We start from the raw sequence: 16,682 nt of genomic DNA on the forward strand, positions 1-16,682 counted from the left end.
GGGCCCCCGGGGGTGGTTGGTGGTGGTGGTGGGGGTGATAGCTCAGCCTCATTTCATTATGTAATCATGGCGACTGTGGTTGCTTCATGGAACTGGTGGACATATGTGTTGCACTAAAACCACAGCTCCAACCTCTGGTATTTTCAAAGTGGACAGAGAGTGTGTGTGGTTATAATTCTAAATAGTGCATCAGCCCACTTACTGGAGGTCTAAGTGTGGTGGTAGACTGATGGTAATTATGTAACTGAGGCAGAAGCACCAGGTCTGTAGGCCATTTTGTGTGTTAATTACACAGATGTAGTCTAAGAATTAACATGCGTGAGGTTCTGATATTAATGGATCAGGGAGGTGGAGGTGGATTAGGGTGTTTTCCTCTGTGAAAGATTACCATCTAGTTTTAATCCTCTTTTGGAAAGTTATTTTGGAAGTAGCTTTTAGTCAGATGGACCAATGCAGGTCAATATAAAGAGGAAGGGTTACATTACACTACATGGCTCACTGTAACAGTAGTGGCTGCAGAATGAATCCTCATTTCACCAGTAACTTTATTCTTAGACTCTGTGGGAACTGTCTCAGTGACACAATAGATGAGTCATGAAAAAATTAGACATAGCGCTAGATTTCACATTGGTAAAACTAGACACCTTTCCACAAATATAAATTTAAACCACTGACATTTATTATAACTCTGTCAACAAAATGTGGCCATAAAAGTGGCTACAGTGCTTTCCTCTTATTTTGGAAAACAAATGTCTTACTGTATATATGTGTATGTAATAGAAATTATTATATTATAAATTATTATGTGTTTGTTTAAACTATATGAAATCAGTGCTTGACAATGTTTTGATATAAGATTTGTTTGATTATAAAAAAACAACCTTTGATAAGACTTCAATCAGTTAAATTTTAAATGATCATTTATCACATTTATTTCATGGCAAGAATACATAGTACAGTAAAGAACAAAAAAAATCTTTATTTGTTTAACATTGATCAAGAAGATACCCAAAGGTATAAAAATGAAAGAAGTCAAGGCCCTTTACAAACACCATAAATCAATGTCTTAAATTATTGCAATTGAAAACACCGTCTGCTGAACCAAAGCTCTCAGACAAATTGAAGAGTCTTGTTGAACAGCTGAGTGATGAATTATAATAGGACACGTGTACATGCTAAAACCAATTCGAACGAAAACTTAAAACCTGTCCATCCCTTAACGGAGATTTGTAAAACATACTTGGTCATAACTTTCAAGAATTAGGCTATATACACACTGAATGGATGTAAATCTTTGAAATACTGCATTCTGTGGTCTTATTGATAACAAAACTTTGATTTATAATGACTTATTCCACTGAAGTTGAAGATTAAAATAATGATAAACTAAAATTTCAACTTGGGAGTGTCTCATTTCTCTGCTCAGAGGAATCTGAACAACGTTAAAAATATGCTTTAAAAAAAACAAACAAAACAAATCATTTGACAGGAAAAACACTTGCTTTCATTACCTATTTAAAGTTACCTCTGCTGACTCTGTCTGATGCTAGTGTTTAACACAAGAAGTTTAATCAGGCATCAAAGAGGCGTTTCTCTGTGTTTCTGTGAACGAGTGCACCAAGAACAAAAGTGTATTTAAAATTCAAAAGTCATGCAATCAGTGTGCCAATTAAATAAAATAAAGTTACAATAGCGATGTGCCTCATTTTGAATATCCAAATATTCTTAAAATGATGGAAAAATACATAAGCAGTAACACTTCAATTATTTTTCATACATACCCGTACATACATTTACACTGGGTGTTCTGATGGTTAAGGCACGGTAGGTACAGTATCTCTAATCTTTTAAAAGCTGAAAACCAACTGTGCATCATTGTCAAGAGGGTGTAAAGTTGCTGCATTTAGTGCAAAACATCTTAACAAAAACTGATTACAGTGATTGGAGTTCTGACATTCCTTGATCCTTACTGTTTCTGAGGACCATTCTTTGACTTGGGAGCTCATGGATACCATGTATAACTGGGGGAGAGAGTGAGGTCTTTAACAGAGAGGCGCTCATTCTCTGGTACTGCTAACAAAGTTACCTGGATGTTTAAAGGCTACAGCATCTTTGTATACAGCACAATATTCTAAGTGCAAACCTATTACAATGCTGTAAATGTAAATTCAAACTTAGAAACATGCTCGCACATGCATCACACATATTGTTACTTGCTTGAGAGAATTCAGGGATTTGGATAAACAAGGCTCTACTGTGAATGTCAAAGTTGAAGCACGTGCATCTCTGCATATTTTTCCCGGTGGAGGTGATAACTTGTCCATAAATATTTCCATCTGGGGCTACAGCATCTCCACATAGTTTTCAGGGATGAGGCCCCTCTTTCCCTCCAGCTCGCCCTCCAGCCAGCCCGGCTCTCTCGACTGGGTCACTGCAGGAGAGGACACAGCGTCACCAGAGGGACAACACCACAGGGAGGGTGAGTGTGAGGGAAAGACAGAGGACAAAGAGCCTCCACTGAGTATACAGTATGTGCATGTGTCAGAGAGAACAGAGCAAAGGTCTGAAGAGGGTACAGTAATGATGCAGGTACACTGAAATCCACTGTGACTTTTATCTCTACTGTACATCTCAAGTCTGTTTTCGGATCCAATTTTTCTAGAATTTCAGCATGAGCTTAATCGCAGCAGCAAAACGGAGCTCTCACAAACCATTTAGTATGACAGATGTGTCAGAGCACAGAACATTTTTGTGGCATACCTTCTCAAAATCCTCCCAGGATTCTTGATTTGTCTACAAAGTGAGCCAATTTAAAATTTAGAGTGCATTTGCCAGTCAACAATTGCATGGATAAATTGTCAGTGAGAACTTGTAAGGCTGAAGTCAATATATAAACTAATTCAATACAAAACACAAAGAAATGTGTTTATAAGTCCGGCAGGGCTCTTGTGTCACTATTGAAGACAGAATGGACAAGGAACTTAAAAGCCCAATCTTTCATACAAAACTAAACAAAAGAGTTGACTCGCCACCAAAATTCAAAGCACAGGATTTGAACCAGCTTTTACTCCCAAATTGACTGACAGGTCTTCTAATACAATTACCACAAGACAACAACTCGTTCTGCATTATTAATGTTTTCTGATGTTTTTACTCATTAGAATAAAACTTGAAAACATTACAATAAGACTTGTTTTCTAAATTATGATCAACTGAGAAACAAAGACCCTCGCCCCCGATCTGCACATGTGCAGAAAATAATAACAAACTTGCAATTTCATACCCTGCTGCTATGGGATTATTTTTACTGCTATTTTAAGGATTTTCTATCGCCAAATGTAGTTTTTATATATTTTATTCATTAGTCACATAACATAACATAATAAATAATTAACATAATAAAACCTATGCACATTCTCAGATGGAAGGATAAACTTCATCAACATTCATTACTTTTTCTAATAAGCACAACTAAAAACCTTACCATGAGTATTTTATTTTACACTCTTACTGTCTTTTGTACCTGTTTTCCATACGAAGGAACTAAATTTGTTCAGTATATAAATAACTGAGTGTGTCATGTATATATTGTTTTATGACTCATTCAGGTCTGTGAATACACCTTAAAATCTACACAGTCCAGTAAATACAGATTGCGCCTTTAAGAAAATAAATAAGCAAGGCAAAGCTGTCTTTTCAGTTTTAAGGGTGAAGAAACATCAACATATGTTTGAATTTTTCTTTAGACAAACTGTATGTACAGTGGCTTCCTCTTGACCTTGCACATTTGTTGTGCAAAAGGTTAGGTTGGTTGAAACATGTAGAATGGGCAGGCTTACTGTGAGCTCTGATTATACGGGGAAGAAGTAAATACTTCTTCCTCAAGATACTATAGATGTTTAGTTAATGAGAACCTCATCATGTAACATTTATGTAACATGTCAATCACTTCATATGAAGCCTGACTAAGTGTTCAAGGACAGACAGAATATAAGCAAACCTACACTAAAACTCCCCAAACTTTGTATCAAGGCAACTGGAGATTTAAGTTGAGATCCAAAAGAAACACACATCTCCATTCAGTAACACTTTTGCTAAACAAAACGGTTAAGTTCCAAATGAAATTTCAGAATATGAGAATGGGCTCTAGAACATAATTTAATTTAGTTAGGAAAATGTGATACTTAATAATTTCGTGTTTATTATTCAGATAATATGAGTTCATTTTATCAGTTGGAAATCCACCTTCTATTAAATTTAATTTTGCCATTGTAGGCATTTATCCTGACATGAACTCTTTCAACCAACAATGAAACACTTATGGCTTTAATGTACAGGCATCAAAACAGGAAATATTTTACAGACAGTATATAAGAATGTGATTAAGGTGAGGTTTCAGTCGTCTACATATTTATCTAATCCATATTTATTAATGGAAGCTGTCAGAGTTTGACGTTTAGATCATAACTTTAGATCATTATATTTTTGATGGGTGACAGTTTACTTAAATCTAAAGAACAGTGGAGGCCAACACTGTCAAAAAAGATGTGATCTCACCTTTTAAGTAGAAAGAAAAAAACTTAGATAATATGATACCCGACCACAACAACCAATAAACTTCAGTGCATTGTGGGATCTTATCAAAGACATCACCACGTTTCCCTGTAAAGACTATAGTACATCTGTGTCTCACAAAAGAGGGGTTTGACAAAAAAAAAATAGAAACTACAAAATCCTCATTTCCTCTGAGAGTGATTAAAACTCAGTCGAGCCTCTTCCAGACACATTGAAGAGCAAATCTGTGTCTCCTGCCCCCCGCCCTCCCTATTCTCCCTCTCCTCGTCTCATCTCTGTTCGATTGAAGATCAGATTGGGTGTTCGGTTTTCCTCCAAATCCAATATGCCAGGGCTGGTTCTGAGTGAGCGACTGGTGTAGGCGATAACACTTACCGGCGTTGAATATTGCACCGACCTGGAAGGAGAGCTCAGAGTCGTGCTCAGCCTCACATGGGTACACTGCCTTGGCTTTCCTGCTGGTGACACTGAAAAATGAAGGCAATCAGTGAGCTGGCGGAGCTTTGGGGAGGATTACCGCACAGTTCAATCTGGGCCCGAGGCCTGCTTGTTCATTCACTCACCAGCCCGAAACAGCAGAAATGGACCAGGCTGGAAAATAAGCAAAAGTACCAAGAGAGGAGCCGTGCCACTACACACTCTTGTCTTGCCCTATCTCCAGTCTAGACAGACTAGCGAGTGAGTCAAAACACACCCACATGCACCCGTGCACAAACACAATGAGATGCAGTGCTGTTTGTAGCGGGCGTTGTGCAGCCAAAAAGGCAGGCACACATCAGGTCCGCACGGCAGACAACCATCTATAGTGAGATAATTAAAAAGTGGCAGGGGGATTCTAAAGTAGGTTTGCACACAAACAGAGGTAGAATAGAAATCTCTTTCCACTGTGCTTCAGCTTTTAAATTCACATTTGTGAGCTTAGAAGCGGCATTTTAAATCAGTTTGATGTAAAAGAGCGCCGTCAAAGAAACCATATTCATTGCTCTGCAAAGGTTAGTAAAAAGTCGTATTTATGCCATTGCGTTCCCGAAAACATAAAAACTGTTTCCACAGAAAGGTTGTTTTGCTCACCTTTGCAAACCGTTATCTCGAATGCCAGCAACATTACCATGTAGAAGTTGTGCCTTCAACACACGATGCCCTGATAAATATTTCATATTCTTTCTGCAGAGCAGCAACAATGTAGAATGAGAGAGGAGAAAGAAGATATACAAACTGAAAAAAGTTTGTGGTCACAGAGTTGTCAATACAACAATGTTCAGCCGAGTTCTTGAATTCAGACTTTTGGAAGAATGCACTCTCGTGGAACCGCATTTGGGAAAATGAGGATTTGTATTTATATGAAAATAACATTAATGGATTGCCGATAGAATGACCAAGACTGTTTGCAATTTACTTGGTAAGATCTAAAAGTAATTTATTCTCAAAGAAGCAGAGCAATAGATGAGTGTAATGGGCAGACTGTGCAGTCTACACAGTCCCATCCAGTTCGTTCAGTTTCCTGTGTGTATCTGGGGTTTGACAGAAAGGGGAGAAGGTTGCTGCCCCTGCTATAGCCAATACTTGTGTTGCAGTAAGATCCCTCAAAAGTAAAACAAATTAAGGGAAGGTGAATGTATGAGAAAGAATGGGAAAATATTGATGTGCAAGACTGCAAGTAGATGACGAACTAGGGAGGGTGATTCTGTTGAGTGAACATGCAAGATAAGACGAGCAAGCGAGTAATGGAGCATGTGTGAGAAAACAGAGAGAGTGAAGGAATCTCAGTGTGACATTTAACCAGTATGTGAGTGTGAAAGTGACTTAACGAAACAGAAAGAAAGACAGAAAAAAAAGTTGTCAACTGCAATTATAAAATCCAGTTGGGGGGAAAACAGGCAAAGAATCCAAAGAGAGGGAACCCTGTCTTACCTGTCCTCTGGCTTTTCTTTTTCAGAAGCAGCTGTGGTGGCAGCAGGTTGGCTCTCTCCTGGCACTCCAGGAGTGGACCAGGAGGCTCCTGTTATGGGGGCCCTGCACATAGAAACAAACAAACAAACACCATAGTCCCCACAGATCCTATTGTGTTGTCTTTCATGTCTGAAAACATGTGATATTTGCCCTGAAGACCATTGTCCCCCCTAACTGCCACAATGTTCTTTAGATCGAAAATGAAGTCACACAGAAGGCAGTAAGAATGCTGCCTCATGTTAAAAAATTTTGGACCTGGTGGCTTTTCAGCGAGAAGTGGAGAAGACAAACAGACACTGCATTTTCATGCATTGTTAAATTGTTCAGTATTGGTGGCAACTACTGTACGTGGTGGAAACAGAGCAACAGGTGTGCTAAACTGAGCACCCTGCTGTTATGGAGACAAGGTGAGAATAAATTACTACATCAATCCAGAACCTTGCGAGGGTGGGAATTAAAACCAAAAACTGCAATGGGGTGTAGTTTTGTCAGTGGTAAATTTCGACACCATCCACTACCATAATTTTAACTAGTCGACTCCAGACATTCTGTCACGTCTGTGACATTCATGTCATGACGAGTCAAGTCAAATAACTCCACATCATTGCAAACTTGGATCCATTGAAGTCATAAGCATTGATAAAATACTAACATGCAGCGCAGAAATTATAAAACATAATTACTATAATTTTGAAGATGAAGTTACATTTTTAAATTTGAGTAATATATCACACGTGACGAAGAAATACATATTCCATCTTATTCCATTCTACTGTACAGCAACTACATACAGGGGGACTCGCACTTTGAATTCTCATTGTCTGCAGGCTGTACATTTATCCCAATAACAAGGACAGCAGGTTTTCATAAATTAAATAATCCATTCCAGTCCATCTGCCAAAAAGCCTCTTCAAAAGGACTGACTCTCAACAGTAGTCGATATTAACCTGAAAGCTAAGCATCAAGAGCAACTTTGATATACTTATCTGAAGGTCTGAAATTTAAAGTCATGCAAAGAGATATATTTGTCCTTCTGTGTCATAGTTTTTAAATTTCTTGAGCTCCATAACTCAAGCCAACTAGTAACATTATTGTAAGATTAACTGACTAAAATCTGACCTGGACTGATTCTCAACCCCAACCTGTCAACTTGTCTAACGTAAACAGGCCTGATTAATAACAAATTCCCAGTCTAAAATCATCTGGCTTGACTGTATCTGTAAATTGCCAAGGGAGAGGATTCAGAATGAGAGATGCAAACAGTCATGAATTAAACAATGTTTGAATTTTGGAGGAATATTCATACATGGGCCAGTTGTTTGCTTTTCTGTTCAGAGAAGAGCCAAAAGTAAAATTGGAATTCAAATCTGTGTGCAGAGTGACATCCAAAGAACGAACCCCACTGATACAACAATTATACTATACGGCGCTCTCCCCCATCATCAACAAAACCCCAAATTAGTGAATATCTTTTGTAAAAATGGTGTTCATGTTCCAGAGATTTATAGAATCTATGCCAAGGTGCATTTAAGCTGTTCTTGATGCTTATTGTGGCCCACTTTATGTAGATTTTTTCTTTAATTTGTCACCCATACATGTACATTCAATGCCTACAGTAATGTATACAACTTGTGTACATGTAAAGTCAAACAATAACACTACAACACTTTGACCATGAACTGTATCTGTTGCAGTAGTAGCTGTGCTTTACACTGTCAGGGCCAACGAGTCTATGGCCGACCTACAGGATGGACGAAGGGGTCCTGGTTAAGGCAGAGTGGAGCAGAGGAGAGCAGTAGTCTAAGCCAGGCATCCCTCTGTGTTCCATGCCTGCCCCAGGGCCAGTGCTAATACAGTACATAATGAGCAAATTGCTCCTAGCTGCCGCTCCCATAGAGACGGTAATAAAGGCAATTAGAGGGAGCAGCTGGGGAGGGGCTGGAGGTTGAGAGGATGTTGTGAATAGTGGTTACGTTGGCACTGGTGGAAGAGAGAGAGCGAGACGGCCTTAAGGGGGAACATGGTAGGGGATCTTATGTGGACATAGGTGGAGGTGAACACACGGTACTGGGCTCACGCTTTCATTCCCCCCTCTGCATCGCTTCCTCCCTCCATTTCTTTCCCTGCCTCCCTCTCAGCGCGCTTGTCCATCCCCAGCGGTGGCTGTTCCGTTTGGGCCTGGCCTGACTGTGGGTGATTTATAGCTCTGCAGCAGTGTGGGGCCACTGTGGTGCTCAGCTGCTCCATATCAGCATGGGGGGATAGTGCGCTGCAGTGCAGCAAATCCACTCATTAACCTGGGCCCAAGCACAACCACTGTCACAGCCAAGAGAAGGGAGAGCAGAGGAGCACCAACACTTAATCCCACCTGCAGGTGAACCTACTCAGATACACACATATTTAAGAACAGCTAACATATCTAACCACATATTTTAGTTGGAAGAGGATTATACAGATCTGTGAAGATCTTTAAAATGAACAGATATCTAAATAATTATAGAATAAACAGTTGGGGAAAAATCAGTGAATGCCACATGGCTGCCCTAGAAACTTGTTAAATGTACCAGAGGTAAATGGATTCATCCCAAAATTGCTTTCACAATTACAGCTAAGCCAAACCGAGGGAAATCGTTTGCCATTTCTCTTCAACAAAAATAGCATCAAGCTTTGAATTGCTCATCCGTTGTTTTTACCCATCACAGGCCTAGCTAAGCTTCTTCTGTAAACATGATTAAATACAGTAAATGGGGACTCGTGTGAAAATACACTGTATGTGAGGCTCACATGAAAATCCCTCTCCAGATGTTGGTAATATATAAGTTTTAAAGAATATTAAGTTTTAAGTGGTGAAGAATTTTTATAGGCATACATATCATAATATGCAGGAAACATTATATCATTATACATTAAAAAGCATAAAGATATCAAAAGTAACAAACAACACTGCGAACATCGAATTCCAAAGTGAACTGTAACTGAGGGTCTTTTAGTTTATTATTTTAACCATCAGGGTTAATCCCATTATCACAAGCTGCCAGGTTAGTAGCAGAGAGAAATTCATCAACAGAAGTGGACTGCTGCTTCTCATTACTGCAGGAATTTAACCCTGCAGCATCCAGGCCTCGTTGATCCTGTCGTGGAGCTAACACAGGGATGAGTGGGGCTATCAACTGTCTTTCTACTAAAGGAAGAAGGGCAGCGGTGGGATTTTGTAGTGTTTCTAGTAGAAAGTGGGATCAAACCTCCAGCCAAGCTGCCCGCCCAGCCAACATCAGTTTGGGTGGGCAGGAAATAAGCTCTGATCCACCATTCTATGATCCACAGCTGTCTGCCAGCGAGAGGAATGGAGGGCTGGAGGTAGGGCAGGGGTAGAGGATGAGGAAGTGGCCAAAAAAACACGAACTCATTGGGCAGGACTTGAGGCAACAGTACCACTGGGAGAAGCTGTGACTGAATTTAGGCAGAAGAGGAGAAATGAGGCAAGACATCGAAAATGACAGAGAAGATAAATCATGTCAAAGTCCACGAAGAGTTATTGCATGATATAGTGAGTCAGGATGCATTTGTGTATGACCAGGCAGATGTTGTTGCAGCTATCCTGCAGGAAACCAACTAATATATGCTGTTTTCCAGGTGCACTTTTGAGCAAACCAGAGTGCAGATAATACATTTCTGAGAGTGGCTGAAAGTAATCTAGCAATTGCCATCCCTACTGCTCTTTTTGGCTAGGACTGAAGCCGAATCCCTAGGTTCCAGGCCAGAGAGGTGCTGTGCTAACAGGTCTCCACCATCTCACATGCTAAGATTTATGAGTGAACAAAGCCAGGGCGACACCCTGTGACATATGGTGCAAGTCTTCATAAAGGGACAGGGGCTGCGGCTATAAGGGTAAACAAGATGAATATCTCCCCAATGTCAATACGATTTACACGGCCAACGCTCGGCCACCTGTCTCCCAAACAAATAAGAGCTGAGATTTACGACCTCCTCCTGGTTGCTCCTTCCGTCCTCCAACATGACGGCACATATGTGGGAAAGCACAAAAAAATTAATAAATAAACGCAGGAAAAAAAAAAGAAGTTGGTTACATAAGTAATATAGAACCATGTCTGAATAATACGGCAACTTAGAGAAAACACTTTATACAAACACACCTACTCACGCAGGTGGGCACACACCCACAGAGGTCAAAGTGAGAGAGGAATTACATTGTCCTCTGTCAAGTTGTGAGGTGGATTTGTTTTTTATTTTACAGCTCTTTTCAGCTGATGGAGAAGGAGAAAGTGAAAAGTGAATGAGAAAAAGCCTATTTCAAGGTGAATCTGTAGACATGACACAGCAAAGAGTCTAACATCTGCAGCATAACCCAATAATTCATCTCTCACATCAGCATTCAAGACAAGTCACGGGCTGGAAACAACAAAAAGGACCAAGGACTTAGTAGAGAGAGTGAGGACAGAAAGGAAAAGCAAGAGAGGCAAAGCATCAAACTACTGAAGCATTTTCCATCTAGTACTAGTACAAGAGACAGAGAGAGTGAAGTACAAACAGTTGACATTTGAATAATAACACTACACTGACACTAAAAACTTTTTTCACTATCGATTAATCTATCATCATTTTTGATTAACTCATAACTTATTTAGCGTATATAACGTCAAAAATAATGAATAATGATTCAAACCTTGGCCGCTGCATTAAGTACTCAGCCTTGTATATGGGGCGCTCGCTCTGCCAGGTGAGCTACCGTGCCCCCATCAATAATTGATATCGACTTGAATTGAAACTGTAAAATTTCCAAAGACTCCTATCCCTAATAACACTAATAAGAATACTAACAATACTTTTAACATTACTATTCTTACTCATATAATCACAATAATGATAATAATGCCACCAAAGAATGCAATCACATAAAAAGTAATGATCCCTACAATAATAAAATGGCTTTACATTATACTTGTATCTTGCCTGTGAAGTGAAAGTGCTCTTGCTTGAAGTCACAGCTGTGTAGCTTGGTTCCAAACGTATGAATCGCCGCCCACATCACCGATATGTTCAGCGATTCATGTAGTGAATGAACAGTGAAACGAAATGGCAACTCAGTCTGATTATCAAGTTAGCAACCGTGTTTTGGAAGCAGAGACCAGTTCATTTCAACATGCTCAAATCAAACACTAATGACAGTTTAGACGGTTTACCTGTGAATATGGTATAATTGATTTAATGCACCAGAGATAGGAGTCTAAACAAAGTGTCCATATAGCGTCCAAGCAACTTTAACTGTGGATGCCAAAATAGTGATCAAAATATTCAATTACAATATTAGCAACCCATACAGGGTACATAGTCCACATTTGAATGTAAACCATGTGGACTCATTTATGACTTTGTTTACTGTGAATCTTGCTTCCCAACCAATACTTGCATTTTGGTGCACAGTCACGTATTGATTTGGGACTTAAGCATAGTGAACCACTCACTTGGAGTTGCTGCCTGAGCTGAGGCTGGTGTTAAGTGGGGCATGGTCACTCCTCTCTGTAGACGTCTCTGAGGCCGAGGCTGACGATGACTGGGACGATACAGACTCATTGCTGCCCATTGATGTCTCATCTGTAGCTAGGCTGGAGCTATCTCCCACTGCTGACAAAAAAAAGTTTTTTGTTTTAATTAATTACATCTTTTCATTAATTTTATTCTACTGTAAAATATTCAGCCTTTTCCTGCTTACTGATGATAGCTTGCCTGATAAAACAGCTGAATAATTTATCAATACACAAGGCAATGCTGCATCAACAGGGGACTTTATAAATCAAACTGCTGTCAAAACAGGCAAGACTTAAACCAAGTTTGTATTGTTCATAATAATACATTTCTGCAGTCATAGACAGGAACCTACAGAAACACAGGGGAGATCCAAGCTCTTTTATTTCAATTTTACTGTCAAGTAAAGATCCTGCTTTTGGGAAATGGGAGAGGCACAGAAGCAACTGTTAATGTTAAAAAGTAGTTTGTTGGGATGATTTCTTCTCTTTTCCCCAGCAAACACATCAAAGCACTTAAACTAAAAAATTAATAATAATTATTACCAAATGTTTACAATAATTATACATTCAACATTGACCATGTATGCAACCATAATGGGATGAAACCTATTAATTTAAAGGCCCCTGCACATGTGTTTTCAGTTATGATTAATTAGACTTCTCTCAGGTTGAATATAGTTGGAGCTATGCTTGGAATTATGTGAGATCACCAAACGTCATGAACCAATAAGAATGATAAAGGCGTAATTCATCCCACCCTTACAGGTACAACAGGAGGGTGGCGGTGATGTCAATCAAGCACATTCTGTACATGCCTACACAGTCTTGAGAAGGTGGCCCAATCAGGAAAAATAAGTGAAAACAGCTGTATGGGTGGACCATGGGTGGGTAGGGCCTTTAAAAATCATTTAACAAATGTTCGTATTTCACAAACATAATTTTTATGTCTTTCATGACTTTGTAGCTCTTGCTGGAAAAGTCACATCTGTTATCACGTTGCTGCTTTAAGTATTTTTGTTTTTAAAAAGTGAAGCATTCCTATTATTCAGGAGTAAGCCTCTGCCAACTGTGTTAATATTTTGTCCTACTGCTTCTGGTTTGGGGAAAAATAAATATCAAGCTCAACCTTTTAGCAAAATGAAAATTTAAAGCAGCTATAATCGATATTTTTATAATAACAATGTTTCAAATGACAATGTGAAAACAATGAAAGGTGTCGTTCATAGTGATGAACCTACAGAAAATTATCACCCAAATCTGCAGCTCCCCTCGGCTTTAAGGAGCTTTATGGCGAGTTTCAGCTCATTGTTTAGCTGTCCAGCCCTCAACTTTATTGTTTTGGTTCACTCTCGTAGCATTGTTTTCAGTCGCAGCAGACAGTCGTTTTTAGCTGAAACGCTCTAAAAACTCACTGTACACTACCTGCTCAGCACCAAACAGCAGACAGAAACAGTTAGTGACTATCTGGTGAACATAGTGGAGCATTTAGCAGCTAAAGAACCAGATATTTCCCTCAGGAGTTGGTAGAGACCAAAAACAGAGCTAAAAGAGAGCTAATAGAGAGTGAATATTGATCTTACATTTGCCAGGTGGTCAGAAACACGAGTCCAATAATGATAATGTTGCTCTGTAACTGCTGGATGTGTAAATAAGCAACTGTTTGCCTACAAGTTTGCCATATTAACTTAAAAGATGATGATATGTCTATGTGTTCACAACTTGTTTCTGCTGGATTGCAGGTATAAGTAAATCAATAACAAATATACAACTGATCTGAAATCATCTACTGAAAGATATGATTTGTCTGCACTGTTCTCCAACACTGTACCTGTTAAAAGGCTTCCTGACACTAATACTCTGATTAATGCACTTCCTTACGCATGGTATGCTGTCACATCTGCAGGGATATTAGACACATGCAGTGTCACAAGAAGACTCACACGCATACATAAACACTCTTCTCTCTTTCCCACCTCATCATCCTTAAATTTGCTTTTACCAACTGAATGCTGAGACAACTTACTTTAAAACCATTACGTGGGATGATTTAAAAGACACAAAGGTTAAAAAAGGATTAGGCCCTTTATCCCTGATATTAAAATACCCCATGCTAAAAGCCGGCGCGAGGGAGTTAAAGAGACACAATCTGGTAAGCAGATTTAGATTTGTTTTGTATTGTGGAGGGGAAGGGATTTGACTGGATCAGAAATTGAAGGAGTTCAATTGTTTGGGTCACCAGGTCAGGTGATCAGCTCACCTGATGCACAGGAGAGGGCCCCTATCAATGTCTCACATTTCAGCAAGTGTCAGAGGAAACTGAAGTGAATTTTAAATATTTAAAAATAAACAAGGACACACAAAGTCATAGATGCAAATCTCTCCGCACAGTATTACAGTGTGTCACAAAGTGGTCACTAGGGAAAAGACTAAGCATGAGTAAGTGAGTGAGTGAGTGAATTCAGAGCCCAGCAGGAATCAGGGGTAAAAACACTCAGTTGCCAGTTTATTAGGTAAACCTAGCTAAAACTACAGTAATACAGTCTAATACAACAACCCTGCAATAAATCCAACCTTCATGAAGGTTATAATGTTCAGTTTTTGTTGAAACTGTTTTAGAGAAGTGCTGATTCAACTGTATGATCCCTTTGAAGGATGTAGATCCTGGTGGTGCTGTTGAACTGTATTGCATTATACAGAGAGGTGTTTCTGTTATTTAGTCATTGATATAAATGAGGTGTACCTAATAAACTGGCAACTGAGTGTATTTTGACAATTAGGTTTCTTATTTGTGAACTAAAATTAACAACTTGCAGATGGCAATACACACTATGCAAAATAAACACTCAAAGTTGTTGGGTCATGGACAATTTAAACAGGCAGATTAGGTTTAATACATTTAAGTCTAATTCAGTTTTGTTTTGATGTTGGACTGAGATAAGGGGATATACTTTTACCCTGGTTCAAGACAAGCTAGGTATGTAGCTAGTTATGAAGCTCACTACCTAGCTAGCTTCATAACTCTCCAGCTACAACCATGAAAAACGAAATACAGGTTCATCAAAGTGACTTACAGAAATAACAACTCTTTAAATCCACACATTTTTTTGATCTTTGTGAAAACAGTTACGCTAACTGCTACTAGCAATTGCTACTGCAGCTTCTGTACTGACTGAAAATGACATCTGGATATGTCATTGGCAACTGACTAGGGCAAAACAAAACTAAATCCAACAAGAATTGGCTAACAGGAACACAATGTCAGGATGAAAAAAAGAAAGAAAGAAAGAAATAAAGAAAGAAAAGCAATCTTGCTGATTATCACGCTAATATACATTTGGATAACGCTGTTATCTTTGACATTTTTTACAAACATATTTTACAGGATAACAGATTGTTTGTTCTGTTCATTTGTGCACACTAATATTTCAAGAATATATATTACTAGTTTGTTCAACCAAGTTAATTATTAATTTAAGAGCTTGAATTACTAATTAGCGCGTGCAAATTATCAAACAAATTTACCCCTGATACCTGTAAAAGAATGAATGAATATGAGAGTTGCATACTGTCTGGATCACTAAGGTGGTTTACATCTAAAAAGTGTGGAACAATCTAACATCTAGAGCATAAAAATCATATTGCTGAGGTTTATATAATCATTCTAATTCTGTATGATGTAAAATATATAGATGCACATGTGTATGTCTCTTACCATTCTGAATGTCTAGGGCTTGTGGATTGTAGACAGCCAGGGGCCGATTCTGCCGGCTCAGCTTCTTGGACTGCCTTGTGGGAGCAGAGAATACTGGGGCAGCAGGTGAAAGAGGGCATGACTCGGGAGCATCTGCAAAGATCTGAATACACAATGTGAATAAGTCTCTACCAAGACAAAAAGTCACAGTGCAGATACTCAGAGACTGTTGAACAGCAGCAGCAGCATGTCCTCAACTGACCTCACTTAGTGAAAAGGGTTTTGAAAGGCTTTATATAGTGGTAGAAGAATGGAAAAGGCCATTTGCAGCCACTGCATGTGCTCCTAGGGAAAGCTGAGCAGCTCATTGATTGGATCCTAAAAACTGCATGTGAGAAGATTTTGCTGGTGCCAAAATAAACAAGAGCAGCTCCACATGTAACGCAATCACATCCTGTCCAGAAATCTGGGTCTAAGTTAAGGTGACATTTCTCCTCAGAGAAGTTGACCCACTCTCTGAAAGAGTGGAGAGTAAAATAAACAGGTTTGGACTCGAGGACGGCTGGCCAACTGGTGCAGCCTGTTTACACCGGGCCGTGTTTACATATAAACTTCAGATGTAGAGTTAAAAGAGAATAGGGCCGCAGAGGAGAGGAACTCTCAGCAGAGCCTCAGAAAGGATCACAGACGAGGAGAGGAGGGAGGTAGGGAAGGGAGGAGAGAGAGAAAGTGGCAGAGAAAGTGAGAGAGTGTGAACGGGAGAGGCAGACACAGAGGAGGGGGTATGAGAGAGAAAGTTTGTGGAGAAAGGCAGATAGAAAAAGTGAGAAATCTGATATGGCTGAGAGTTTCTGCTGCCTCCCTCTCCCTTCTCTCTGCAGATGGAGGTGAATGTAAAATAGAGTCTACTGTTGGTATCT

General features: G+C 39.3%; 1 protein-coding gene across 10 annotated transcripts in view; it reads right to left on the minus strand.

The window, feature by feature from the left end:
* Nucleotides 1-902: 902 nt before the first annotated feature.
* arhgap10 (Rho GTPase activating protein 10) overlaps nucleotides 903-16,682 on the minus strand; it is a 50,161-nt gene continuing 34,381 nt past the window's right edge. The window contains exons 19-24 of one of the 10 annotated variants that reach the window (XM_044190093.1): nucleotides 15,784-15,925; nucleotides 12,009-12,165; nucleotides 6,487-6,588; nucleotides 5,647-5,739; nucleotides 4,951-5,042; nucleotides 903-2,431 (exon numbers count right to left, since the gene is read on the minus strand). In XM_044190093.1, coding sequence (XP_044046028.1) covers nucleotides 2,343-2,431; nucleotides 4,951-5,042; nucleotides 5,647-5,739; nucleotides 6,487-6,588; nucleotides 12,009-12,165; nucleotides 15,784-15,925 — 675 coding nt within the window. In that variant the 3' untranslated portion in view covers nucleotides 903-2,342. Of the gene's footprint in view, nucleotides 2,432-4,950; nucleotides 5,043-5,646; nucleotides 5,740-6,486; nucleotides 6,589-9,767; nucleotides 10,791-12,008; nucleotides 12,169-15,783; nucleotides 15,926-16,682 lie in introns of those variants that run through there. The other 9 variants (XM_044190092.1, XM_044190095.1, XM_044190098.1 and 6 more) reach the window with 9 other exon arrangements.

The sequence above is a fragment of the Siniperca chuatsi genome, linkage group LG3 (genome assembly GCF_020085105.1).
Source record: "Siniperca chuatsi isolate FFG_IHB_CAS linkage group LG3, ASM2008510v1, whole genome shotgun sequence".
In the NCBI taxonomy this organism is placed as follows: Eukaryota; Metazoa; Chordata; class Actinopteri; order Centrarchiformes; family Sinipercidae; genus Siniperca; species Siniperca chuatsi.